This window comes from Anguilla anguilla, chromosome 13, assembly GCF_013347855.1.
Source record: "Anguilla anguilla isolate fAngAng1 chromosome 13, fAngAng1.pri, whole genome shotgun sequence".
NCBI classification, from domain to species: Eukaryota; Metazoa; Chordata; class Actinopteri; order Anguilliformes; family Anguillidae; genus Anguilla; species Anguilla anguilla.
Window position 1 is genome coordinate 10,122,146 of NC_049213.1, and position 25,604 is coordinate 10,147,749.

At 44.7% G+C, this 25,604-nt stretch overlaps 2 protein-coding genes across 10 annotated transcripts in view; both read left to right on the forward strand.

The window, feature by feature from the left end:
- On the forward strand, positions 1-16,820 carry arfgap1 (ADP-ribosylation factor GTPase activating protein 1). 6 transcript variants are annotated; one of them, XM_035388058.1, is made up of 15 exons: positions 1-217; positions 1,070-1,135; positions 1,487-1,596; positions 1,849-2,020; positions 2,156-2,256; positions 2,880-2,969; positions 6,711-6,822; positions 6,964-7,020; positions 7,926-7,958; positions 8,868-8,897; positions 10,506-10,562; positions 11,134-11,193; positions 11,687-11,763; positions 12,745-13,051; positions 13,109-16,820. In XM_035388058.1, the coding sequence occupies exons 2-15, from the start codon at positions 1,076-1,078 to the stop codon at positions 13,169-13,171; spliced, it is 1,329 nt and encodes a 442-aa protein (XP_035243949.1). In that variant the 5' UTR covers positions 1-217; positions 1,070-1,075; the 3' UTR covers positions 13,172-16,820. The 6 variants fall into 6 exon arrangements, with proteins under 6 accessions (XP_035243949.1, XP_035243947.1, XP_035243946.1 ...); XM_035388056.1 differs by having other exon boundaries at positions 2-219; positions 1,073-1,135; positions 12,745-16,820; XM_035388055.1 differs by having other exon boundaries at positions 2-217; positions 12,745-16,820.
- A 1,216-nt stretch (positions 16,821-18,036) lies between these two features.
- elmo2 (engulfment and cell motility 2) overlaps positions 18,037-25,604 on the forward strand; it is a 37,312-nt gene continuing 29,744 nt past the window's right edge. For all 4 annotated transcript variants that reach the window (XM_035389250.1, XM_035389252.1, XM_035389251.1 and 1 more), the window contains exons 1-2: positions 18,037-18,194; positions 20,775-20,852. The gene's annotated coding sequence lies outside the window, so the exon portion shown is untranslated. The remainder of the gene's footprint in view (positions 18,195-20,774; positions 20,853-25,604) is intronic.

A 25,604-nucleotide genomic window follows, 5' to 3' on the forward strand; every position in this document is an offset into this window, starting at 1 on the left:
GATGCATTTCGCTTCCGCTGTGCAACGTAGGCAGTCTCCAATCTGCAATCCCTCAACATGGCTACTGTTTGATAGGAGACACCATTAGGATTGTATGTCTATGGAAGCTTTTAAAATATACTATTGAATAAACTTACCTTGGTGTCCTGCTATCTGTAAATACATTCTGTTTTTTCGTTCACCACTTTTAAAGCAGCTCGCATCCTTAAATAACCAGGTAAGAGATAAGTCGAGCAATTGTTATGATCTAACCTGCCGGCTAAGAGTTAGCTACCGTATGCTATTAGCTAGCAGTATAATTTCCTAGAGATCCAGTCAACTAGCTAGTTAATGGATACCTGGATAGATTACGTTTCAGATGACAATCATTTCCTATTAGCTAACTAGCTGGTAAGCTAAATAGCTACGTTGTGACAGCGATGACAATCTAGTTTGGTATCCTTAGCTAGTCAAATAACAAGGACAGCTAAGTTAGACTACCATGTAGGTAGCCTAATGACATGTCTTGCTAGGTAGAAGCGCAACATTAGATATAGAAACGAATATCAGTTTAGTTACGCAGTTAGCTAGCTATGTTAGCTATTTACACGAAACGTCAAGTAGAAGCAGCCAAATTAACATTAGTCTAACAAACTGTTGTAACGTTACATCAGCAAACCAGCTCACTAGGTGACTACTTTTCATATTCCTAATGTGTGCCAGGCCAGTTATCGGTTCGTCTGAGCCTACATAGCCAGCTCGCTGCCTCTGTCAATTATCAGCTCAGTAGCTCATTCATAAATTAACTGCAATCCATTCTACAGTTCACGAATTGTACATAGTTGGCGTTAAGCCTTTACTCAGCAACCTTTATGGTAGTTCTCTAGCTGACATGTTTAGGCAAGTAACATGTAACTTCGCTATAGTGCTCTGGTCATTACTGGCAGCACATATCTTTATAGAATAGATAGACTTTTAAGCCTACTAGCTGGCTGCACAAGGTTGTTCACATTATTGAATATATAGCTGGCTAGTGTAGCTATCAGCGTTTCCCTACTTTGTATAGACACCTTTTTAAAATTAATTCCAGGTAAAAATGGCCAGTCCACGCACCAGAAGAGTTTTGAAGGAGGTGAGAACACAGGACGAAAACAATGTGAGTGTCTTCCCCACATGAAATGGTAAAAAAGTTTTGAAGCTATAACCTTGTCTGCAGCTTCTCACGGACCTGCTGGCTTGTTAAACTTCACTTCTGAATTTGGTAATGCCATTAAAATGTTTTAAACTTTTGCTTTCTTTCAATGTGAAACATCAATTAACTGAATGTCTATGAAACACATGCTCCATAGACATCAATTAACTGAATGTCTATGGAGCATGTGTTTCACGTAACATATTAAGGCAATACCAAGTTAAGCAGTTTATAGTAATAGTTTTTTTAAAAACCTATATCCTTTATAGAAGGTTGTTTTTTGCCTGTGTATTGAATTTCTCTTGTGTTTCGCAGACTTGCTTTGAATGTGGAGCATTCAACCCCCAGTGGGTGAGTGTTACGTATGGAATCTGGATTTGCCTGGAATGTTCTGGAAAGCACAGAGGTTTGGGGGTGCACCTTAGGTGAGCATCTCTATCTCCACTCCACTTCCACCATAGAAGAAGAACGTATCCCATACTATACTTCAGAGGCACCTGATTTGCCATTCAAAAAACACACTGCCTTTTCCCACAAGACGAATAGTGTATTTCAGTCATTTTCACATTTGCCATGCCCCTCCATTGACATCTATGCGTCAAACCCCTGATAGTTTTTCAGTCTTTGCAATGCCGTAGAATAAGCCTGTGACTGATGCGCTGATGTCGATTGGCTAGCTTTGTGCGCTCCGTCACCATGGACAAGTGGAAGGACATAGAGCTGGAGAAGATGAAGGCGGGGGGGAACGGAAAGTTCCGGCTGTTCCTCGAGCTGCAGGACGACTACGACGCCGGCTGGACCATGCAGGAGAAGTACAACAGCCGGGCGGCTGCTCTTTTCCGAGACAAGGTGGGCGCGCCGCCGGCACCGCCTTTGGGCGCTCGCTGTTTCGGAGTGCGCGTTAGTTTAGCTCACTCCTTTCCGCCAAAGCGCTTTAATGATAACGCCGATGTATGCTAACGCTGATGAATGCTAACGCCGCAGGTTGCGACCGTAGCCGAGGGCAAGGAGTGGTCAATCGAGACGTCTCCCGCCAAAGACTGGACGGCCCCTCAGCCCAAGATGGGTCTCTCTTCTGCTCACCGGTATGACCTCGCGACTGTTTCCTTCAGTTCCACTCTCAAACATTCAAAACGTTCTTTGCGTTATTCATAAAGAACCAAAGGGAACAAATGCTGTGACATCAAGCTCATTTTATTCAGGCACGATTTTAAATTTGTGTCTGTATAATGAAAGCACCGAAGTTCTTGTACTGCCTGCTACAGGTCAGGAGGATTTGATGTTGGTTGCTCGGAGCCCCTGTTTATCGCGTAATTAACATGGGATTCTGCTTTTTAATTAATCATAGGTGTGACCGTTTAGTGGGCTGCCAATAAAGGTGACTTATTGTGTAGTGACATGCCTTCAGACCCCTTGGTCTTGTGTGTAGAAAGGAATTATTTTATTTAAGAAGGCAAGTTTGTTATTTTCCTCTTTGTAATGATTCATTTGTTATTATTGTCTTGGTACTGTCTTCTTAGAAGCAGCATGCAAAACATGTAACAAATGCTTTTAGCTGTGCATATTTTTCCCTGTTTAGCTCGTCACTACTGGTTCAATCTTCGATAGCACCATTATGCCAGGCGAACCGTTGTGTGTTTAATGTTTCTATGGTACTGGCATGGGCACTTACAGTAAGTAGCACATAAATCCTTCTTCCACATTGTAGCAGCTCTGCTGGACCTGGGCAGAGTTCAGGACACTCTTCAGACAAGGCCTTTGAAGACTGGTTGAGTGATGATGTCAACTCCTACCAAAGGTGAGCTATATTCTTGATCGGCCTCTGTGGTAGTACCCTGCTCTTCATGCTTTAACTGTATATAGGCGGAGTCATGGGCTACAAAATGCAAGCCACTTTTTTCTTTTGTTGAAACAAATTCAGCACATCTTTTGAGTCTAGACTTCAGTGGAGTAGATGCGTACCGTCCGCATGAATACAGATTTCTTTTTATCGCCGCCCACAAACAAGAAACACTTTTCTCTGTGAGTGCCAGTTTGTTTGTGAGTTTTAGTAATTTTGAAAGGGATGTCCTTAAATTCTCTTGGCTGCTGGAAGACAAATCACTATGAAATATGAAATTCACCTTGTGTTCATAGGTTCTTTGCTTGCATAATTTCACAACAGGCTGCGGAGCCTGACACGTTATTTAATTGTGTGTTTATCAGTTGCTATATCAGGTTGGCAAATTTCGAAACCCGTGAGAGAGTTCATGAAATGTGTTTCCAAGGAGACTTGAAAACATGTGCCAAGCACATGCGCAGTTGGCTTTCCAGGTGTCAGTGGTCATCTTTAACTTGTCCATGCATTGCAGCCCACTTGTAAGCATACTACATGTAAGAATAGCCCATAGGGTAGGACTGCTGCTATCCAAATGCTATTTAAGTGCTACGCATGTAATTATGAAGTCCTCTCTATGAATCTTTGGCTCAGTCAGAACATTAAATATTCATATTAATCTATTGCAGAGTTAATGAAAGGCATTTTACTTGGGGAGCTTTGCGATGTCATTGCAGCCAAGTATAAGCAGAACGCTTCATTTATGTTTCAAATGTTCAGTTGGCAGCATAAATTAATTTTTTAAGAACAACTGGGGTCTGCATACATTATATGTCATTTCAGGTCTAATTTCTTATTTTAAAGTTGGGCTCAGCCCAAATTCTCATTGCTAAAAAAAAAAAAAAGTCTCAAAATTTTTTCACTGCGTATTGCCATGACTCCGGTAACTAGTTAAAAACAAGAATTGCTTTGGTTACTTTGTTTATATTATGCTTGTAAACCGTATGTTCATAAATACAATTAAATTTTACAGATTCACACATTTGAACACACTCGTACATCTAATAGTGTATTACATGTATTGGTGAAAGCTAGGATGGATGCCCTTTTTGTTAAAGCAGATTGCACTTTATTGGAAAACGGTGTACAGTAAGTGGGCTGGCTTCTCTTTAGTTGAAATGGGGGTAATGAATGCATTGAATAAGTGATGCGCAGCATAGCAATTCTGGGGCCAAATCGATAACCAAAATTTGATTGATCATTTTGGCCGCAGCCTATACTAACTTTTTATGCCTCTATGACGGCACAGCTGTGGCCGGAGGCATCATGTTTTCGGGTTGTCCGTCCGTCCGTCCGTTCCGATTCTCGTGAACGCGATATCTCAGGAACACCTTGAGGGAATTTCTTCATATTTGGCACACGCGTCCACTTGGACTCAAGGATGAACTGGTTAAATTTTGGTGGTCAAAGGCCAAGGTCACTGTGACCTCACAAAACACGTTTTTGACCATAACTCAAGAATTCATATGCTAATTATGACAAAGTTTCACACAAATGTCTAATAGGATAAAATGACGAAGTGATGACATTTTATGTACATCACCGCGAAATACAGAGCACTGGCTGCTGGTTGGCGGAGGCGTACAAGCGCGAGGCGGTATTTCTAGTTTTTTCATATTACGGCCAATGAGAGATGCAACCTGGTTTCTAAGTTCACAGAGGTAGTTCACGAGCGCAGACAATCAGCTCATAAAGGAAAAACACGGCAAATTTTATTTGTATAATAAAATGTTTCGACTTTCAGCTTACCGTAAAACCTCCATTAGACACGGTCTCTAAGGAGCGTAGCTCTCTTTTAATAGCCGTGAACAAACAAATAAAAACGCTAATAAACTCCGGTCCCCAGCAGTAACCAGGTAGAGAAAATACATCACCCTGAGGATAACAGGGAAGCAGTTTATCAGTGTCCTCCACATGTTACTGTTTTGCCACAAGAGAAGATTTGATATTAAATTTGTCTCGTTCAGAAAATAATACTGAGCAGCAGCGAGGCCCGTTGGAAGAGATGCCAAGTAACCGCTTGAATGGAAGGGGGAATTAGACAAATTTTTTATATATATATATTCCACAGCCCCGAAAGGACAAGGTGCACAAGTTCAGTGCTTCACAACAATACTACAAATATGTTTAGATGAATGTGCTACCCGTAGGCTGGTAGTGTACTTTAATAAACAGATTTCCCATTCTCCTAGTCTTCTGACACAGACCATCCAATGGAAATGATTTTTTTGTACAATTATTTTTATTAGACTTTTTTTATACATATATTATCCAGCATTTTAAAAAAAAGAATTTTTAGCAGTCTTGTTAGTCTTCCTGACATTGGATACCTCATTTTATATCATATATCATTCTCGTAATAAAGTTCTAGTTGGTATCAAGGACAGCGAAAGAGAATGAAATGCTTACAATTCTCTAACATGAACATTAGCATCTCATTGCTCTCTAGCGACCCCCACTGGTTGATCATGTGCCCACAATCCGTTTGCTAAAGCTTCATACGAGGAATCTTTCTCCGACTTCTGTATACTGTATATGTGCTTGGCTTGTAGGGGTTACTTATTGCCAAAAGTTAATGCCAAAATTTAAGTTGAGTGCGTAAATCCCCCACCCCCCCACACACACACACATTCTGAATGCCCATGCATTCACATTACTTGCACACAGATTTATTCTGCCCGCACTCAAAACTAAATCCGCTCGCCCCTAGTTTGATACCCGCTCATACTTGCCTCAAAATTACTGCCTAAAGTATGCCCAAAAATAATTGTCTGTAAATGCATTCACCCTGTAACTGCCCATCTTATTTGACCGAACAAGTCATTACTGGTTCCTGATAATCTAATTGGTTGAGTGAGTAAGAAGCATCACTACTCTGTAGTAGACGTAAAGAAGAAGCAAGCGTAAAGCAGAGAATAGAGTGGACTGCAGTATCTGACCCTAAGCAGCGACCCTGGGTTAGCTGCTACTCTCGCTATCGACGTGGTCATATAAACTTTGTTCATACGTTTCTTTGAAATTGTAAAGTAAAGGCCTTAGGCTTGTGGGCTGAGGAGTGGAGCCGGCAGCATCCTGTGCTTTGGAGTAGAGCGCTTGTCCACGCTTGTCCCTCATTGGCTGCGTAGATCGTCGCTTGAGCACAGCCGTATATGGTCGTGCATTCCAAGTTGAGGAGACGCGCTCGGAAAGCGCCGTTTCCTTCACCTGTGTCATTTCTCAGGTTGTGTACCTTTCAGCTGGGGGATTTCCTGCTGTAATTGAAAGACGACTCCCGTCAGCTGTGGCTTTATGGCTTTAATGACTCGTGTGAGGAAGTTTTTAAAGTGTCGAAGTGAGCAGGTGGAAATGGATGGAGCAGAAAGCTCTCCATTTGCTCCAACAAACAACTATAATGGTAGATGTGAATTTTCCTTTTTTGGAACATTGAGTGCCGTTATTTGGAAAAAAAAGAATGCATTAAATTTTGTCCATAGAACTGGTATTTTTATTGCACTACATTTTCCCTTTGACTTTCCTGTTGTGAATGGAAGGTTGATTGATTAACTTTGGTTCTTGCTTATGGACAGTTAACGGTGCATGTTTTGATTTGAACGTCGGGCTGATCCTTGTGTTCGTTTCGATGGTGAACGCTGGTTGTGATACCTGCCTGCCCGTGACTTGCAGCGGCGGCGGTTACAGCGGTCAGGAGAACCGCTACGTCGGCTTCGGGAACACGGTCGCCCCCCAGAAGAAGGAGGACGACTTCCTGAACAACGCCATGTCCTCCATCTACTCGGTAAACGAAGCGCTCCCGTTTGTCCGTCGGCGCTTTTAGCCGCCGTCGTTTATTATTTTCGGCGAATGATCGTTGGGCGCCGCGAGCGGCGAGGCTGCGTGCGGTCCCCTCACTGTCCTACTCACTGTCCTCCGCTTGCAGGGCTGGAGCAGCTTCACCGTCGGAGCCAGCAAGTTCGCCTCGGTCGCCAAAGACAACGTGAGCACCCCCCCTTTTTGAGCCTCGTTTTGCAGATGTGGATACGAGGTGTTGGTTCACCAAATTTTCCTATAGTGACTACCATTTAAATAGTTTTTTAACCTATGGGCAGATTACAATTTGATTAACTAGGGTTGTCGAAAGCAATGTCCTTTTACTGTAAAATACTACTTTCCTTTCCGTGTCCTTTTAGTGAAATATTTTGAGGCAACTGCATTTGTGTTGTCCTCTGGTTCATATCTGGTCAGTACGTAGCCTGGCTGTCGAACGGGAGAAATTATAAATGTAATCTCCCTGGATACAGGGATAGCTGTGGTTCTTTACTGAAGCATTTTTACTGTTTTTATGCACAAGAGATCTCCCGAGGCCCGTTCTACTGCCTGTTTAAAAGAGATTACCACCGGCCGATGCATTTATCACGAGGCTCCCCCCCCCATCGTAACCGCTTTTTATCAAGTCCAACGCCGCAGCGCTGCCGCTAACTCTGATTCACCTTGCAGAAGTATAGCGGGAGGCTGTGGCGGGGAGATGATAGTCCGTCGCGGGGTTTGAATGATTTCGAGAACGCGCTTGGCAGACTTAGCGGGCGGAGCCTGTGATGCTGCCGCTAATCCCGGCCGCGGGCGTTACCGCCAGCGTTTGGAGTCTGTTTCGAGGGTCGCTGCCCGGGCACTGCCGCCATGAAATGGGAGCTATTTGCATCGACTCCTGAAATGTTTTGTATTTTCTCGGATGTCTGCTTCTTTTTTCTTGAGTGCTTAGTTTTTCTTGAGAGTAACCGGCTTGGGTTTGGGGAAGATCTATCCGGTTACACTCAAGAAAAACTAAGCACTTCCACAATTTATAATTATGCACTGTATATTTTCCTCATGATATTCGCATTTGTTTTTTCCCCCCTCATACAGACAACAAAACTTGCGACCCAGGCCACCCAAAAGGTATGACTTCATTATTAAACCCTTGGACATGTGCAAGTCCTGTAGCCACTGCCTAATTTACTCCTGTTAACAAAGCTTTGCATCAGCACTGGATAACGCAGCACAAGCTTTTAAAATGTTAACAGAAAAGCAGCACAAGCTTTTAAAATGGTAACAGAAAAGCAGCACAAGTATAACGTGTAGGCCATGGTAGACCCTGGGATGTGAATAGTGTGTAGGCCATGGTAAACCCTGGGATGTGAATAGTGTGTAGGCCATGGTAGACCCTGGGATGTGAATAGTGTGTAGGCCATGGTAAACCCTGGGATGTGAATAGTGTGTAGGCCATGGTAGACCCTGGGATGTGAATAATGTGTATGCCATGGTAGACCCTGGGATGTGAATAGTGTGTAGGCCATGGTAGACCCTGGGATGTGAATAATGTGTATTCCATGGTAAACCCTGGGATGTGAATAGCTTGTAGGCCATGGTAAACCCTGGGATGTGAATAGTGTGTAGGCCATGGTAAACCCTGGGATGTGAATAGCATGTAGGCCATGGTAAACCCTGGGATGTGAATAGTGTGTAGGCCATGGTAAACCCTGGGATGTGAATAGCATGTAGGCCATGGTAAACCCTGGGATGTGAATAGTGTGTAGGCCATGGTAAATCCTGGGATGTGAATAGCGTATAGGCCATGGTAAATCCTGGGATGTGAATAATGTGTAGGCCATGGTAAACCCTGGGATGTGAATAGTGTGTAGGCCATGGTAAACCCTGGGATGTGAATAGTGTGTAGGCCATGGTAAACCCTGGGATGTGAATAGTGTGTAGACCATGGTAAACCCTGGGATGTCAATAGCATGTAGGCTGTAGTTTGAACGGTCTGTTGCTTCCTTTGCTTCTCGCTGCTCCCATCACCGGATGTAGCTAAGGGGCTATAGGCCGCCACCAGAACCGGTAAAGCTGTCCCACCTGTCCGTGCACGTGCCGCTCTGTCTGTCTCCATTCCATCTTCCTCCATGGATACCCAGCTCAGGGTTACAAGGCGAAGTCAGTTAGCTTAAGCTGTGGGCACAGTGAAATCAGCATAGCTGCTAGCAACCTGCGCAGTCAGGCTCTTTGCAGTCTGCCTAATTAACCCTTTAAGGTGTAGCATCACAAATATGTGACTAGAATGTTCTTAGCTGAACATTCTAATGCTGATGTCACAATCACTACTGGTAACTGAATGTTCTAGAACACTGATGTACAATGTTGAAAAATCATTCCAAAAAACCTACTCCGCAAAGGGTTAAATCACTGCATGGACACTCTTCAGTCCAGAGCCAGATGACCTTATGTTATATTTTCATGTTAAACTCTTTTAACCACCAGTGTCAATGCACCTGTGCAACCAACTCACCTTGCACCTTTCCCATCGCTTATGTAACCGAATGTCTTGCATCCAAAGCCTGTGCAGTAGACAGTGTTTAATGTACCTGATGTTTTGGATGTGAAGCCTGTGCAGTAGATTGTGTTTAATGTGCCTGATGTTTTGGATCCAAAGCCTGTGGAATAAATGGTGTTTAATGTGCCTGATGTTTTGGATGTGAAGCCTGTGCAGTAGATTGTGTTTAACGTGCCTGATGTTTTGGATCTGACGCCTGTGGAATAGATGGTGTTTAATGATCTGGATGTTGAGGATCAGAAGCCTGTTGAGTTTACCTGGTCATGTGCCTGTGGTAGCCGTGTGCTTGTGATGCTCCTGCTTGGCAGCGAGTCCGTATGGGTTCTGGCTGCGTGCGAGGCTGATGGATGGTCCTTCCCAGAATGAGTCCACAGAGCGGTGCATTACATTTCACCTGTGATGTACGCGGTGCTCCGTAAGTCTGTGGTTCTCTCACTGCCTCTCTCTCTCTCTGTACTCCTGTCAGCTCCAATCAACCGCTGCTTTAGCACAGAGCCGTCTGGTGCCCTTTAAGGTGGATCGGGCGTTACAACAGAGTAACGGCTGAGCTCAGGCGGAATGGTAACATGGGACTCTGAGCCTCCAGTACCGGTCCACCTTAAGATGGAATCTGGCCCCTCAGCAACAGGGCAGCTGGGAAAAGTGGTCCCAGGCTTCACCCACACCACGCCATAACTACGGTCATTTCTCCGGGAAACCCTCGCCGTGCAAAAACCTTGTAATTCCAGACATGGTTTAGTCATTCGGGGTTTTGCACCAACTTTATTAGTCATTGAGTTAAGAAACCGTGACAGTACATCGAGGTACCCAAAATGGAAAAAATAAATGGAGCTACAAGGTTTTTTTTCGCGAGGCCTTTTGGTAAGACGATGACAGGATTATTGAGGAGAGTTCTGCAGTGAGGGAAGGATTGGGGCTCCTCTGGGGTCCTCCATCAGAGGGTGACTGTGCTGAGCGTTTGAGAAATGCTTGGGCTGTGTGCTGGCTGGCTGCTCTCACTGCGGGGGGGTGGGGGGTCTCAGAGAAACACTGTGCCTTGTTTCTCTGTGAATGTTCAACTGTTTCTCACACTTTTTTTTCTACCCTCCCTTCTTTTCCCCCTTTTCACTCCCAACTAGGCCACAGAGTTAGGCCAGCAATTAAATGAGAATGTAATCAAACCTACTACAGAAAAGGTAACTTTAACGTTGAACTTTTTGAAACTGCTGCTAGCCTGGTGGTGGGTTCCAATCACACTGGGATAGAAACGTTATGGCTCAGTGGCCGGTACGGTGGGCTCTTCTGATTCAAACGGGGGGGGGGGGGGCACCAGAGATTACCATCGGTGTAATTTGATAACGCTGTGCCGTGGCTAAGATTAATGCAGGGGCTGTCTAGACTGCATTATGTAATTTCCTCTTGAGAAAGGCCAAGGCCTCATTGACATGGGAAATGAAGTCTTGAGCGGAGCTGAAACGGGCTTTGTCGGGTGTGATGAACTACAGTCCTGACAGTATTCCTGCTGTGTTTACTCCGCATTACACCCTGTGGAATGTTCGAATATTTGATCTGACACTACAGCGATGACTTCTGTAGACATGATGAATCAGCGGAGATGATCAAGCCATCGCGTCTTTGTTTTAAAAACCCATGAGCCTGTCATCGCTAAAAGGCTGCGTACGCAGTCAGACTCAGACTCTTACCAGTCGCAGTGCGTCTCCGCCGCCTGCCCCTTCCTGGCGATTAACCGTGGTTTGGCTTGTCCAGGTGAAAGACGGGAAGTTGCTAGACGAGATGACGACCGGCTTCACGGGGCTGGCGACCAAGGTACGGGACGGGGCCGCCGTCCGCGGCGCGCACGCCCTCAGCCAGGCTCCCGGTCGGAGGTCAGGGGTCGTAGGTCGAAGCGCAGCTCCGTTACGGGCAGCGTAAAGCAGGACGGAGACTGGCTGGGGCGTACAGCTGTGTGTTTGTCGATGTTAATGTCTCTTTAATCTCTCCTCTTTTTCTGCTACCGTTGTCATTTTGACCGTGAGTACGATGATATTTTACGAACATTTCTTTTTATTACTTAATGAAGTCAGGTTTTAATAATTGTTTTAATGTGTTGATAATAAATGGAGGACTGTAAAATGTTTGTATGTTGGGATTTTTATGCTGGGAATGTGGGAATTTATCATGGCACAAATGTGTTTTTTGTCCGAGTGACCTTCTGTCTCTAACAGATAATATAAGTATCGTCAAATGTATAATGTTATTTTAATATTCAAAATATATATATTCTATATGTCATAAAATATATGTTCTGTCTGGTTTTAAGGTCCAGGGAGCTGGTGCAAAGGGTTGGAAAGACATGACCACCTTCTTCTCGGGGAAATCTGAAGATTCAGCTGACGGGTAACACCAGTGTCATTCGCTGTTGATTCTGTACATGCACAAATCTCTACTTTTTTCCCCCGCAAAGGAAAAAAAAGTCATATTTTTTGTCTGCATGTGTAATTTAAAGATTAATGTGCCTCACTGTTTGAGGCATAACTTTTTTTTCGATGCTTCTCCTTCTCCTTGCTGTTCCATTCATTTTTAAGGAAGCTGCCCGAGGCAAAATAATTCAGAGGTTTATGAAAAACGTATGATTTAAAAAAAAAATTTTTTTTTTTACAGTAGGTACATCAGGGTTTTGAGGTCTTTGTTTTAAAACTTTCTCCGCTGTCAGAGGTTGAATGATCGCAGACTGAAATGGGGGAATGTTTAATAAGAGATGTTCTCCAGACTGAGAGGTGTGAGTTTCGGGCTTCAGAGATAGTCTGTCAGGTTTCTGTCGTGCTCACATCACATGACAGGGGCCCGGTTTGGGTCAGCAGTTCCGGGGTCCCTGCACGGATGAGAGACCTAACCAATATTTTGGAGAAGCCCAAATACCTCTCTCTTTTCTCTGCTGTTATAGACGTGACTGAAATGACAACTGTAAAAAAAAGAAAGAAAAAAAATTTAAGTATGGCAGACTTACTTTCACTTACTTGCTTTTCCCTTGCGTATCTGTCAGTGGATATGCTCTGGTTTTCTGTTTGCCTTTTCATATTACTGCTTTAACGGGATATAAATAACCTAGTTCAGTTTGAGCATAGAATCCAAACTGAAAACGTGCTTCTGGGTTTGTCTGCATCAAATGATATTCACACAGCCGGAAGCATTTACCCGTTTGGCAGATGCTCCCAGCGTATATTTTACATGAAGTTCATTTACACAGACGGGTGTTCACTGAAGCAGTTTGGGTAGAGTACCTCACTGACAGGCACAACTGGCCAGTGGCCTCACCTGAATTTCTAAGCTGTCACCTCTGAGTCTGTAAACTGAACTCCGTGCGGTCTTCTGCCTCAGGACCCCGACGGGAGAGAGCTACCAGAACATGGGCGAGTCGGAGGGGTACCAGAACAGCGGCGGCGGCGGCGGCGGCGAGGGCGAGGGCGAGGGCGAGGTGGGCCAGGGCTTCTGGGAAACCTTCGGGAGCGGGTCCAAGCCCAAGGCGTCGCCCAGCACGGACAGCTGGACCATCGCCGACAACAACTCGGCGGAGAAGAAGAGCTCGGACAGCTGGGACCAGTGGGGCTCGGAGGCGGGCGCCAACAACAAGCACAGCACCGGGGACAGCTGGGAGGCCTGGGACAACAACTGGGACAGCGCCGAGGCCAAGGCCAAGAAGACCCCCCCGAAACAGGCCGAGGAGGCCTGGGGCAGCGCCGAGGCCAAGGCCAAGAAGACCCCCCCAAAGCAGGCCGAGGAGGCCTGGGGCAACGCCGACTGGTAGACCACGACCACCGGCACCTGGCACCCACCCGTCCGCTCCACCTTATCTGGCCTAAAACGCGTAGGGTCCTAAAGAGCCCTCTGTCTGAAGGTGGTGCAGTCAGATAGCTGTATTTGGACACCTTTACGTGTATACATGTATCCATGAATCTAGGGTTTTGCCTTTATGACCTTGTATGTGTATATATATATACACACACACACATGTACGTACAAACAGTATAGTATGTGTGTGTGTGTGTACTTTAAAAAAGCAACTAAATGTGTTACATTTCCCGTGAGATCTGTCACAATTGGATAGTACAAATTTTTACAGGAATACAAAAACTAGTGGAGCCTAGTAGCCATTGTTGGAAAGGGCAGAATTGACGGTTTATTTTTATATTCACACACTCCATTAAGTACGAGTGTGGAAACACACACATGCTGTCGTCGGTGATAAAAAAAAGTCTTTGAGGTGTAAACAAATGTATCTTTTTTTGACTGCACCTAAATTTTGTATCGAGGCTCTTCGTCCACAGTAGCGTGGCTAAGTATATTCATCAGTTAAGTTGAACGAGTGAAGTTTCTGTAACGTCACTGCGTACAGCTCCGACTTCACAGAAACATTGAAATATGAATCGTGTGCTGCCAGACTATTGGTAAGCAGTTTGTATTTTGTTTCGATCCTCTTAAAAATGAAAAAGCTGCATCTCTTTAGAGATTTGGATTTTGGGTGGGTTCCCAGGTTTAAAAGTGATTAGGAGTGTATAAAGAGGTGAATCAGCCAGTCTGAGAGCCTTCTGTGACTCAGACTCAGTGGTCTGGAAGCCAGCAGCTTGCTTTGTGTCGTCTCCACTACCACCTCCCCGCAGCTGTAGTGGGTGTCATACGTTGCGTTCTTAGTGTGTTAATCATCTCTCAAACTGCACTCCTGCTGAGTCAGTTATTTGTGTGTGTCTGTTATTTTGTGTGTGTGTGTGTGTCTGTCTGTCTGTCTCTCTCTCTGAACGCACTTTCACACTAGGATGTCCTCACCTGTCATACCCTTCCCAAATGTCAGAGGGCAGGGGCTGATCAAGCTTTTAAATGTGTGCATGTACATTTTGCAGGTATGAGAGAGATGGCATCCTCATGCTTGGAACACATTTACCTCATGAGAGATTTAGCTGATGGACATTAACCACGGAAGACCATTCATTGCATTGCTTGAACTGTGATCCCACACAAACTCACAGCAAATGACATATTCAAACCATGGAACCCCCTTTTCCGTATTTGAATTTAACTATAATTCCAGTTTTATTCATTTTGCTTTTATTTTTCTTAGAATCTTCAGCATATTTGCAACTTTAGGTTTCTTAAGGGTTAAGTGTGGAATGGTATCAGTGGTAGCAAGCTGGTGTTAAAGGCACTGTACGATTACAGTGGAATACCCCGAGGGAAATATCATGGCTACTGTGGGTCAGGTTGAGATCGCATCTCTGCCTTTCCACTAAGAACAACTAACAAAGCTGCATTTCTCCTACGCACATCTTATAATTCAAGTTTTATTCTTTATTGAAAATGTCCCCCCCCCCCCCAAAGTAGAGTAATATAGAAGAGTAAGGAAACTGGTTTTGCTAACTATCTGGAAAGCTGGTATTAAGTTGTTGACAAAGCCAATGGCTGTTTACAGTGGAATAGCGTATTCATGTGTCCTCCACCGACAGTGACGAACACCGTTTACTTCACTCCTGTCAGCATCTGTTCAGAATGGCTGACCCCCCACGCGCCTGTGGTTTCTCATCCGTGTCATCACTGCTCTTAAACAGCCTCGCGAGTGGTCCGGGTACGTACTGTCATCTCGCTTGTGAGTTGTGCGAGTTTGTAAACGTGCGTGCACGCGCGTGACTATCGTTGACGTAAATTAGTCACTTTTTTCCGCGTAGGTATCGGCAAGGTTATTTTACAGTGCTTTCTTGTTCGCTGTTTTCATTTTCATCTGAAAATCTTTAGCAGAATTTTACCTGGCGTGGCATGCACTGTCTAATAATGACGGGCCGGTACGCAGCAGCACAGGGAAAGGGTTAGGAGGGAAGGTGCATGTGTTTTATACAAAACCTGAATTCCGTAATTCGTTTTGAAGCGAAGCAGATTTACCACTCGTTTAATTAATGTGGCATCTGTGCAGAGCTCGTGTGACGCATCTAACTCACGGATTACGCTCGTTTTTTATTTAAATTAGCTGGTAATAAATGTACTTGTTATAAGCCTTACAGAAAAAAAAAACCATGCCTCTTTATGAACAGATCTTTGACATTTTTGTTGTTAACAGTTTGGTGCTTTGTGCGTGAGTGTACGTTAATTTCTATCTCCTCTGAAATGCATGTTAAATCAAGGAAGAAAACAAATCAACCTACACAAAAGATCAAATGGACAATGTCTGGATTTTCCCTCTAATTCTTGTCGTGTATTTACTGAAACGGTCCCTAAAATTTGTGTATGATTTTAAATGTATGTGTTGTATGAATTTAGGATCCAAGATGTATTCTATACAGTAGACTGAGAATCTGAACCAGTCCATTGAACCTGAACCCATTCATACAAAGTGCAATTGGGATGTGAACTGTATCCAGATTATCTGGGAGAATCTCTGCTGGCTGAATTCCAAGAGAGATTTTTCCATACATGAAGTTCAACACAGATCGCTGTTATCCCTGGTGAATATTTTGAAGAAAAAATTCATTCAGTTAATACATACCGTCACAGTAAAACCTTTCCAAACTTCATGAGGACTTTGTACAAGCAGGATAAAATTGCCTCAGCATGTAACTATATTTAAGTGGATTATTTTTACTAGCCAATACATTGATTTTTTTTCATGTTGTAATTACTATTAAACAATGTTTAGTAATGTAGCACATTTCTTTTGTTGCAGCATTTTCCTGCCAATTTTAAAACATGCGCGCAAAATAACAAGGAGGGTTTGACTTCTATCTGGAGCTGACATGGGTACAATAGACCTTTCAGCGTTGTGCAAACTGTACTTATGTAGTGGAAATTGAAATTGGCTGACTCTTTCCAAACAAAAGGTTTGATATTTCAACAGCACTATAGTGCACTCTGGTTTTGGATTGCATTGATCGCTTTCAAGGGGAAAAAGATTAAATCTTAAAAAGAATCTCATGAAATGGCTGGTTCACACATTTTTTAAAAATTATCTTCCTGTTGTCGGTTGTAGATTTGTGGCATCTGAACAGTGTAGAACAGGTCAGTGTTGTATATATTTCACCTCGATATCTCACTGCTCCGCATCACCGAGTGAACTTGCCACTTCGAAACTCTTTTTTCTCTTGTCTCTTTTCTTCTCGTTTAACTGGTTTCTGTTAAGATTCAGATTCGTGTTTGTTTCATGATTTGTATTGAACTGTTTTTCCTTTATTAAGTGCGTTTCCTTCCCCTTCCTATGTGTATGAGAAGCATTCCATGGGTGGAGAGAAGTTCAGTTCATTGTGCTGGGTCAGTGTGCAATATTACTGCATTCCCCCCCTCGGGTGAACCTCCCCCAACACTCAAAGCGAGACAAACCCGGACAGTGTGCAGGCCCTGTACAAGACACGGGCTGCTGTTATCCTGCTGTACATCGTCTGCTGTCTGGGAAAATATCCTAAATAAAGAAATAAACATTTTGGCTCGTGTTTGTTTTATCTGTGCTTCAGTAACACACAGGCTTTTCTAGAATCCAAAGATTGCTGCAGAAATTCAATCCGTAATGCTTTATTGGCACGATTACACATATTGCCAAAGCACATGCATCGATCTCATTCTGTACATTAAGTTGTAAGTCTCAGAGATTGTATTGTTATTAACACTGATGCCAACAATACTCTTAATGGCAATGAGTAATAAAAACAAATATTATAATCAATAGTTAAAGCCTAGGAGCCCTCTACAATGGCATATTATTTGCCTTCTTATTTGACTTTTAAGAATAGAAAAATGAAACTTTTGTAAAAGAGCTGATTGCCATTTTGAGTATTATGGTGTTCATAAATAAAAATATCCTCTTAAATTTAGCCTGAGTTCAAAAGTTCCCCCTTGTTGAGTTAAAAAATAAAATAAAATGTTTTAAAAATCCCCAAACCCAGACTGCAATTGTTCTTGTACATCCCCCTGTTTATCATTGAATACAACTTGCAGTTTTATGGAGCACTACAAAAAAATATAATTATGTAAAAATTAAATGATCAAGTCTGAATTATGCCTCTGCTGAAGCTGTTTGGGTGTGCATGCGTGTGTTTGATATTTTCTATTTAAAAATGTTGAACACTACCAAGAAAATGAAATGTGCAGTCAAACTGTCATTGGAAATTTCAGAATACTGTCTTTCCAGTGTGGTATTTTAATACTAGAATGTAATATCTTTAAGGCATGCACTCATCTATTGATTTAGAATGCAGAATGGAAATGGAGTTATGTGAGCCTTGAGATATTAAAGTATACTTTGATTTATATTGAATAGCAATTGAATTCAGTTTGGGGCAAAAAAGATACTTCACTTTATGGAGTTATTGTCCGTAGGTTGATGTATCATATATTGATAACTCGCGCACCAGTCTTGATTTTTTTATTTTTATGAATATGACCAAAAAAATCCTGTTTGAACGTAGGTTTGTTAGACCATTTTGAATGTTGCGTTTTGGGGGAGTAGGCTAATTGCATTGCCATTGGGCTCTGTTCACTTCGGTTCAATAGATGGCCCACTGCGGCGTTCTACAGTAAAGGTAGGAGTCCATGATGCTGTGCCAGTGAAGGACAGTTCCATCCTCAGTAAACGCATCCGGCGTTGACTCAAAAAATGTCTTATGTCTCTGCTTATTATGATCAATCGTGACGCAGATAATCCAATCACTGCACGACAATTGGAGTGGATGCCGTTGGGAACCAATAGCCAGTTCAACATTTGGTGGGGTCACGCCTTTGAGGCGTGTCCTCGTATCTTGCTTGAAGTTATTCTCTCCACAGAACATAATACGAAATTGCGAATGGTCGCACTAAATGGGGTAAGTGCGTTATATTCTCAGCATTCAGTTAAATTTTCAAAGGAGCTACTGCGAAACATAATCACATGAAACCGAACGTTTTCTTGGTACCTTGCTCATAACAATACAATACGGGACACAATGTCGCAGCTTACCAGCTTGCTATTATTAGTCATCTCAAATAAATCTGGTATTGTTGAAGCCAGTGAGTGAGTGGAGTTTTGTCTATATTGCTAGCTAGCTAGATTGCTAGCCCGGCTTGTTGAGTCTCATGCTTGAGAGTGCTGTAAAATATTGCTAGATGCACTCCAGCAAGCGAGCCACCTAATTAGCCTAACGTTAGTTCGCGCTAAGTTAGCGCAATCGGAATGCTCACAGGTACCACTAGCTAGCTGTCGATTAACGAATCTAGTTGATTAGCTAGGTAACGACGTTTGCTAATATTCGAGATTCATATGTGTACGCATTTTTTCCCCCTCGAAAATAATTCCCTGTGCCCTATTCCCACTGTATTGTCACATGTGCAATCTGTTGAATGTTTTCTGCTTTAGATTTGCCCCTGCTAGCTCGCTCGCCAGATAGCATGTTTAGAATTAATAGTTGCTAGCCAGATTGATATCAAGCTACTTGCCCCGTGATATTTTTCGCTGGCTGGCTTGCTAATAATACGAATACAAGCTCGCTGGCTTGCAGCCTAGACTAGTTACCCTCCCACACTAACTTGCTACCTAGCTAACGGTAGTCTATCCAATAAGCTGACCAGCGGTTGCTCTGCTTATCAAACACATTAGGGATGTCTGTGTAATTATATTTTTTTATATTTTGTTTTAGTGCATACCTAGCTAGCTAGCGTTAGATTTGAAATGTAATGATCGCTCTCTGCAGTCAGTGCGGAGATATTGTAGCTAGAAAATCCAGTTTGCTGTCTGTCATGCCTTTACTGAACGTGCTTATCTATAATGGTATTTTTGCAGCATTGACCTAATTGAATAAAGCAAATAAATTAGCAATATAGTATCCAAACACTAAGTTGTTTCATTTTTATGCACTTGTAACTTAAGGTTTTTCTTTTTCAATTGAAGATAGCGTGAATGCATTCACGTTAGCAAGATCATTTTTAACAAATTCTTCTGGATCGTTTTGACGGATAAAGTGGAAATCTAGTTTTCCGTCTAGCAAACATTTTACATTAACACCCACCAGTTGGTGAACATCAAACAAATGAACAGGCTCCCCCCCCCTTTTTTTGTCGTGCGATGCAGTCATAGTGTGGTGTAGACATTTTGTTACAACACTGGATCCATGTGATTGGATACCGGTCACTCTATTGATCAAAATGTCGTTGCTATCAGGATAAGTGACTTGGTGTAATTAAATTCATCAATCATATATCAGCGAGCCCGCTAGCTACCTATTGTGGTTTCGCTTGCTTGTGAGCAAGACGTCCAGTTATTCTCAATAAAAAGGATTCTTCATCAGTTTAACGTACGGCTTGTAAATTGGCTTTCTGGCATTTCGGATACTGTGCCACATTTTTGTCAAATTACTTATGAAATAATATCCTCATATAGGCTAGTCATAATTTTTTATATGGTATTGTCTTTATCAAATTGTGTAAGCCTATAGTCGCTGACGTTATACATTGACGCCAATGTACACTGAAGCAAGGTTTTCATCATATGTACTATGAAACAGGGCAGGGAGCAGTAAACTGACAGCTTTCTGAGGGAACCTGTTGATGCTGTTACTATTGTTGTGGAAAAGCTCATTTTGTCCAGCTCCTTTGCAAAGAGGACACAGTGAGGTACTGAATCAGTCCAGTCCCAATAAAAGAGACTGAGAGATCATGATGTACATGCTCTTCTCACCTGGTGCGTCAAGCAAAGTTGGTGGGCTAGCTCATTTTTGAAGCAGTGGAACGCCATGCAGAAATCTGTTTACTGTCTAGGTAGGTCATTCGTTGCCAGAGTAACCAGGCTCCACAGCAACATCTTTGATCTGGCAGCCCACACACTATGCTTTGTGAGGGTGGTGATGAAGAATATGATGAAGATGCTGTCGCTGGTGTGTCCCCAGCCTTTTAGGAATGCTGGGACTGATTTGTATACAAAATAAATTGGGTTCTGTAAAACCTAAGGATCAGTGAAATCTTCAAAGTGCAACAAGTTAATCTAGCTTGTTTTGACCATTTCTATTTTATAACATTGGTGCAGTGTTTTGGCTATAGTGTTTAAGGCAGGACTGCCAAACCCTGTTCCTGGAGATCTATTATCCTGCAGGTTTTCACTCCAACCCTAACAAAGCACATCACATTCAATCTACAGCTAGAGAGCTCATTGAGCTGCTAATTACTAGAGTCAGGTGTGCCAAATTAGGGTTGAAATGAAAACCTACAGGATGGTAGCTCTCCAGAAACAGGGTTGGGCAGCCCTGATTTGGGGCAACGTTTCAGAAATGGACGCGGTAGTATCTTCATCTACCCGGTGTGCTGTTTCCATGATTGGTTTACAGGGTTTTTTAAAGGAATGCAGACATTATACTTTATCACAGTTTAGCAGACCGAGCATTGCAATTTACGTGAGCCATGTTTCCTGTTTCCAGATGTGCTGATGCGATGGTTTGAGAGTCACGCCTGAGATAGACCAAGGGTGAAGAGCCCGTTCTACCGTTTGCAATCAGGTGAGGTGTTTGAACGACCGCCGAAATAGAACTCCTCAGCTCAGAATGCAGAGAACTGGACACTAAGAATGTCTGCGATTTGGCTTCCGTTTCAAAACGGCTTACTTTGTTTTCACTTTTATAAGAGCTGCGGCTTTTCATAAACACAATGGAGCGTTGCGCTGTGGGATTGCTGGCACTCCGGCACTTCACAGAGTGTCCCTTTTTGAAGGGGCGTCGACTGTTCTCGGGGTCCAGGGCCGTGGTTTTCGTGGTTGTGGATTTGCAGTAATGTATTTGCATTCAGCCGGATGCCATGGTTCCAAATGGAGTTAGCGACTCTTAAAAACATAGCCCTAGATACCGCCGCACTCAACCGCCCCTTCAGAAAGAGAGACTTTGGAGTCAGAGAGCCAGCAGTCCCACAGTGCATCGCTCCATTGTGTTTATAAACAAAAGGCTTTGGTCCTTTTAAATGCAAATAACAAAAAAAGCAAGCAATTTTTAAACAGGAACTAAAGGAGTGATAGGATATGCATAATTTAACACTCTCTGCAGGTTTAGTTTCTGTTTGTTTCCCAGTAGATGTTCCCTTTAAAACAAAAGCAAGGACTTGCACATGAACGTGAAGGTAGCAGGACCTGCATGTGACCATAAAACAGCAGATTATGTCATGCCTGCGGTGATGCTGGCTCAAGCCCCTACTGATTCTCTGTCAGTCCCTGTGCACTGACCCCCTGCAGTGCGCCAGTAAAATACCTGTGTTGTACAGTGTTGCCACCAAGATGGTCTGGAGAAAGAGCAGGGCTGGAAGGCTTGTTGGGTCTGTTCTGGGTCTCTGTGCCGATCAGGGTGAGAGTTCAGACTGTGCGCGCTGTGTTATGGGGTATAGGACGCTGTGTTTGTGCTGTGCCGTCTGGACTGAATAGAATTAATATTCGGATGGTGCTTGCTCTGTTATGCGGTAGAGGACGTTGTGTTTGTGCTTGCTCTAGCCGATGGAGATGCATGTTTAGCCTGCGTTGGCTGTGTTATGGGGTAGAGAATGTTGTGTTTGTGCTTGCTCTAGCTGATGGAGACGCATATTCAGCCTGTGTTGGTTGTGTTATGGGGTAGAGGACATTGTGTTTGTGCTTACTTTAGCCGATAGAGATTCATATTCAGCCTGTGTTGGCTGTGTTATGGAGTAGAGGACATTGTGTTTGTGCTTACTTTAGCCGATAGAGATGCATATTCAGCCTGTGTTGGCTGTTTTATGGGGTAGAGGACGTTGTTTGTGCTTGCTCTGGCCGCTTGAGATGCATGTTTAGCCTGCGTTGGCTGTGTTATGGGGTAGATAATTTTGTGTTTGTGCTTCCTCTAGCTGATGGAGATGCATGTTTAGCCTGTGTTGGCTGTGTTATGCGGTAGAGGACATTGTGTTTGTGCTTTCTTTAGTCGATAGAGATGCATGTTTAGCCTGTGTTGGCTGTGTTATGGGGTAGAGGACGTTGTTTGTGCTTGATCTGGCCGCTTGAGATGCATATTCAGCCTGTGCTGGCTGTGTTATGGGGTAGAGGACATTGTGTTTGTGCTTACTTTAGCCGATAGAGATGCATATTCAGCCTGTGCTGGCTGTGTTATGGGGTAGAGGACGTTGTGTTTGTGCTTACTTTAGCCGATAGAGATGCATATTCAGCCTGTTCTGGCTGTGTTATGGGGTAGAGGATGTTGTGTTTGTGCTTGCTCTGGCCACTTGAGATGCATATTCAGCCTGTGTTGGCTGTGTTATGGGGCAGAGGACGTTGTGTTTGTGCTTGCTCTGGCCGCTTGAGATGCATATTCAGCCTGTGTTGGCTGTGTTATGGGGTAGAGGACGTTGTTTGTGCTTGATCTGCCCGATTGAGATGCATATTCAGACTGTGTTATGTGGTAGAGGACGTTGTGTTTGTGCTTACTCTACATTACAGGCATTTGGCAGAGGCTCTTATCCAGAGTGATGTGCAACAAAGTGTATAACATAACCAGGAACAAGTGTGTTGAAAACTCTAGCCTAGAGAGATGCATATTCAGCCTGTGCTGGCTGTGTTATGGGGTAGAGGACGTTGTGTTTGTGCTTACTTTAGCCGATAGAGATGCATATTCAGCCTGTGCTGGCTGTGTTATGGGGTAGAGGACGTTGTGTTTGTGCTTACTTTAGCTGATAGAGATGCATATTCAGCCTGTGCTGGCTGTGTTATGGGGTAGAGGACATTGTGTTTGTGCTTGCTCTGGCCGACAGAGATGCATGTTCAGCCTGCGTTGGCTGAGCACTCTGAGTGTAGTAGGCCCAGCCCTTCTTTGCCTTGAAGGGCATCTGTTTCCAATTCCAATTTTATTGCTCATTGCCTCGGGCTTTCTGTCAGGCAGCGTTTCCGGCCCCCCCCCCCTGCAGGCTCCGGCTCCCCGGGCCCCGCCCCCCCGCGACCTTCCCCCACAGGCGCGGTCGCGGACAAGGCGCCGCACACCACCCCGACCCCCGCCAAAAAAACCCGCGCCGTTTATTCGGGGCGTTTAGCCGCGACGCGGACGCGTCTTCGCCCTCCTCGGCCCCCGTCCGATACCGCCACCCGCTCCCGCCGCGGTTTGGGACGCGTCCGCCAGCGCCGGGCGGGCCGTGGGCGAGTTACTGGACCCGGGAGAGTCCTCCGGGACCGAAGAGGGAGGAAGCGTCTCGCAGTGTTGATCAGCTCCATCTGCGCGGACGTTTAAAAAAAAAAAAAAAAAAAAAAAAAAAAACCGGTAAGCAACGACGAACGCTACAACGGCTCGCCCTTCCCGACACAGCGCGGCACGGGACGCTCGAGCCCGGCGGGTGGCGCTCGTCCCTCTCTCTCTCTCCCAAACGAGAGCGGGGCGCGGGGCTGATGCGCTTCACGCCGCGGTTTGTTTAATTCAGCTTAGCCGCGCCCGCTGTGTCGCCGGCCCCGGGAGGGGCCCTCGACAGGTGCTCGCCTCGGGGTGGGTCCTGTCCTGTCGAACAGGCTGCTCTCGATCGCCGGAACAAGCAAGTCCCTGGTCCTGGTGACGCACACATTTTAGCCCGCGTTCCACAGAGACAATAGCAAGCGAGGGCTTCTGGGAAGGCTACAAGAAAGCGCTAGGCCAGGGAAGTCCATGAAGTCGTGGGCAAACTGTCAATTTGAGAAAGAAACGAACAGTAAGCGCAGAAACTATTTTTTGTCCTTGGAGTGAAGCTAGGAGTTGCACACAGTTAAGCTGGTGGATTTTATTGGAAGTCCTGTGAAATCCGTTCCCCCTGCAGGCCCCGCGCTCTCTCGCTTTCGATCGCTCGAATTATCGTCAGCACGACGACTTCGGGACCGAAAGGGGGGTACGAGAGTCGTCGCGAATCGGGCCGCCGTTCTCGCCGCGGGCGAAGTTTAATTGGACGCCTGAACGCGAGGGGTTCGAGCCTCTCCGAACTTTCATCCGGAGGTCCCCCTGTGAGGGCGCGAGCGTCCCCACCGCGCGCGCAGAGCGGGATTCTCAGTTCCGCCCGAACAACAGGCTCCTCTGTCACACGGCCCGTTCCGCCTTGGCGGGAACTTCCTTCTCTTAATTACCGGCCTGCCTCTCCCCCATTGGCCCGCTGCACCCCAGAACATGCGGCCATTGTTCCTCCCGTAGCACGTTCTTGTGCAGCCGAGTGCCTTCTGGGAGGGGGGGAAAAAAACAAGAGAAGAGCTTGTATCAAATCTTGTGCAGAATTCCCTGACGCGTTTGATGTGTTTTCGAGTTGTTTATGGAATTTTTGAGGCAGTGCCGTTGGGGGGGCTGGGATGGTTGCGGCTGATTGGTTGATTTTTCTTCTTTTTTTTTTTGTCTGGAGGATGCCGTGTCACGGTTGTGCTCTGGGGTCCTGGGATGGGTCCGGAAGTTTCCCATGCTACTGCTGTCAATCTGGAGCACAGCTGTGCTGCATGTGTCTGGCTTTCCCACGGTGGTGTTCGTACAGAGAGCAGCTGAACAGTGGTGTAGCTGTTTATACTGAGATTGGCTGAACACTGGTGTGGCTGTGTTTATACAGGGATCAGCTGAAAACTCTTGTGGCTGTGTTCATACGGAGATGGGCTGAACACTGTGTAGCTGTGTTCATACAGAGATGGGCTGAACACTGGTGTAGCTGTGTTCATACAGAGATCGCCTGAACACTAGTGTAGCTGTGTTCATACTGGGATCAGCTGAACACTAGTGTAGCTGTGTTCATACAGAGATCGCCTGAACACTAGTGTAGCTGTGTTCATACTGGGATCAGCTGAACACTAGTGTAGCTGTGTTCATACTGGGATCAGCTGAACACTAGTGTAGCTGTGCTCATGCAGAGGTCGGCTGAACACTGGTGTAGCTGTGTTCATGCAGAGATCAACTGAGCAGCGGTGTAGCTGTGTTCATATAGAGATCAGCTGAACACTGGTGTGCCTGTGTGTTCAGTTATGGGTTCAACACTGGTGTAGTTGTCTTCAGTTATCTTTATTGACAGCTGCTCTGTTGTGTTTTTCTACATTCCTGAAAGCACACAGTCCCTTTGCTGTATACGGTATCTGATTGCATGCTGGAACTAGCTTCATCCCAGAAAAGCCAGGCTCGAGTATCCAGGGGGGCTGGAAATGGTGCTATGGGGCTGCTGTGCAGGCTCTTCACCTACCGTGAAGCCCTTACGGCTACTGTGAGGGCTATTTGCCTTTCTGAATTCCTTGAATAGTATTTAGAGAAGCCTTTCAGTTTGAAGTTACATAATTGAGATTGTTTTTA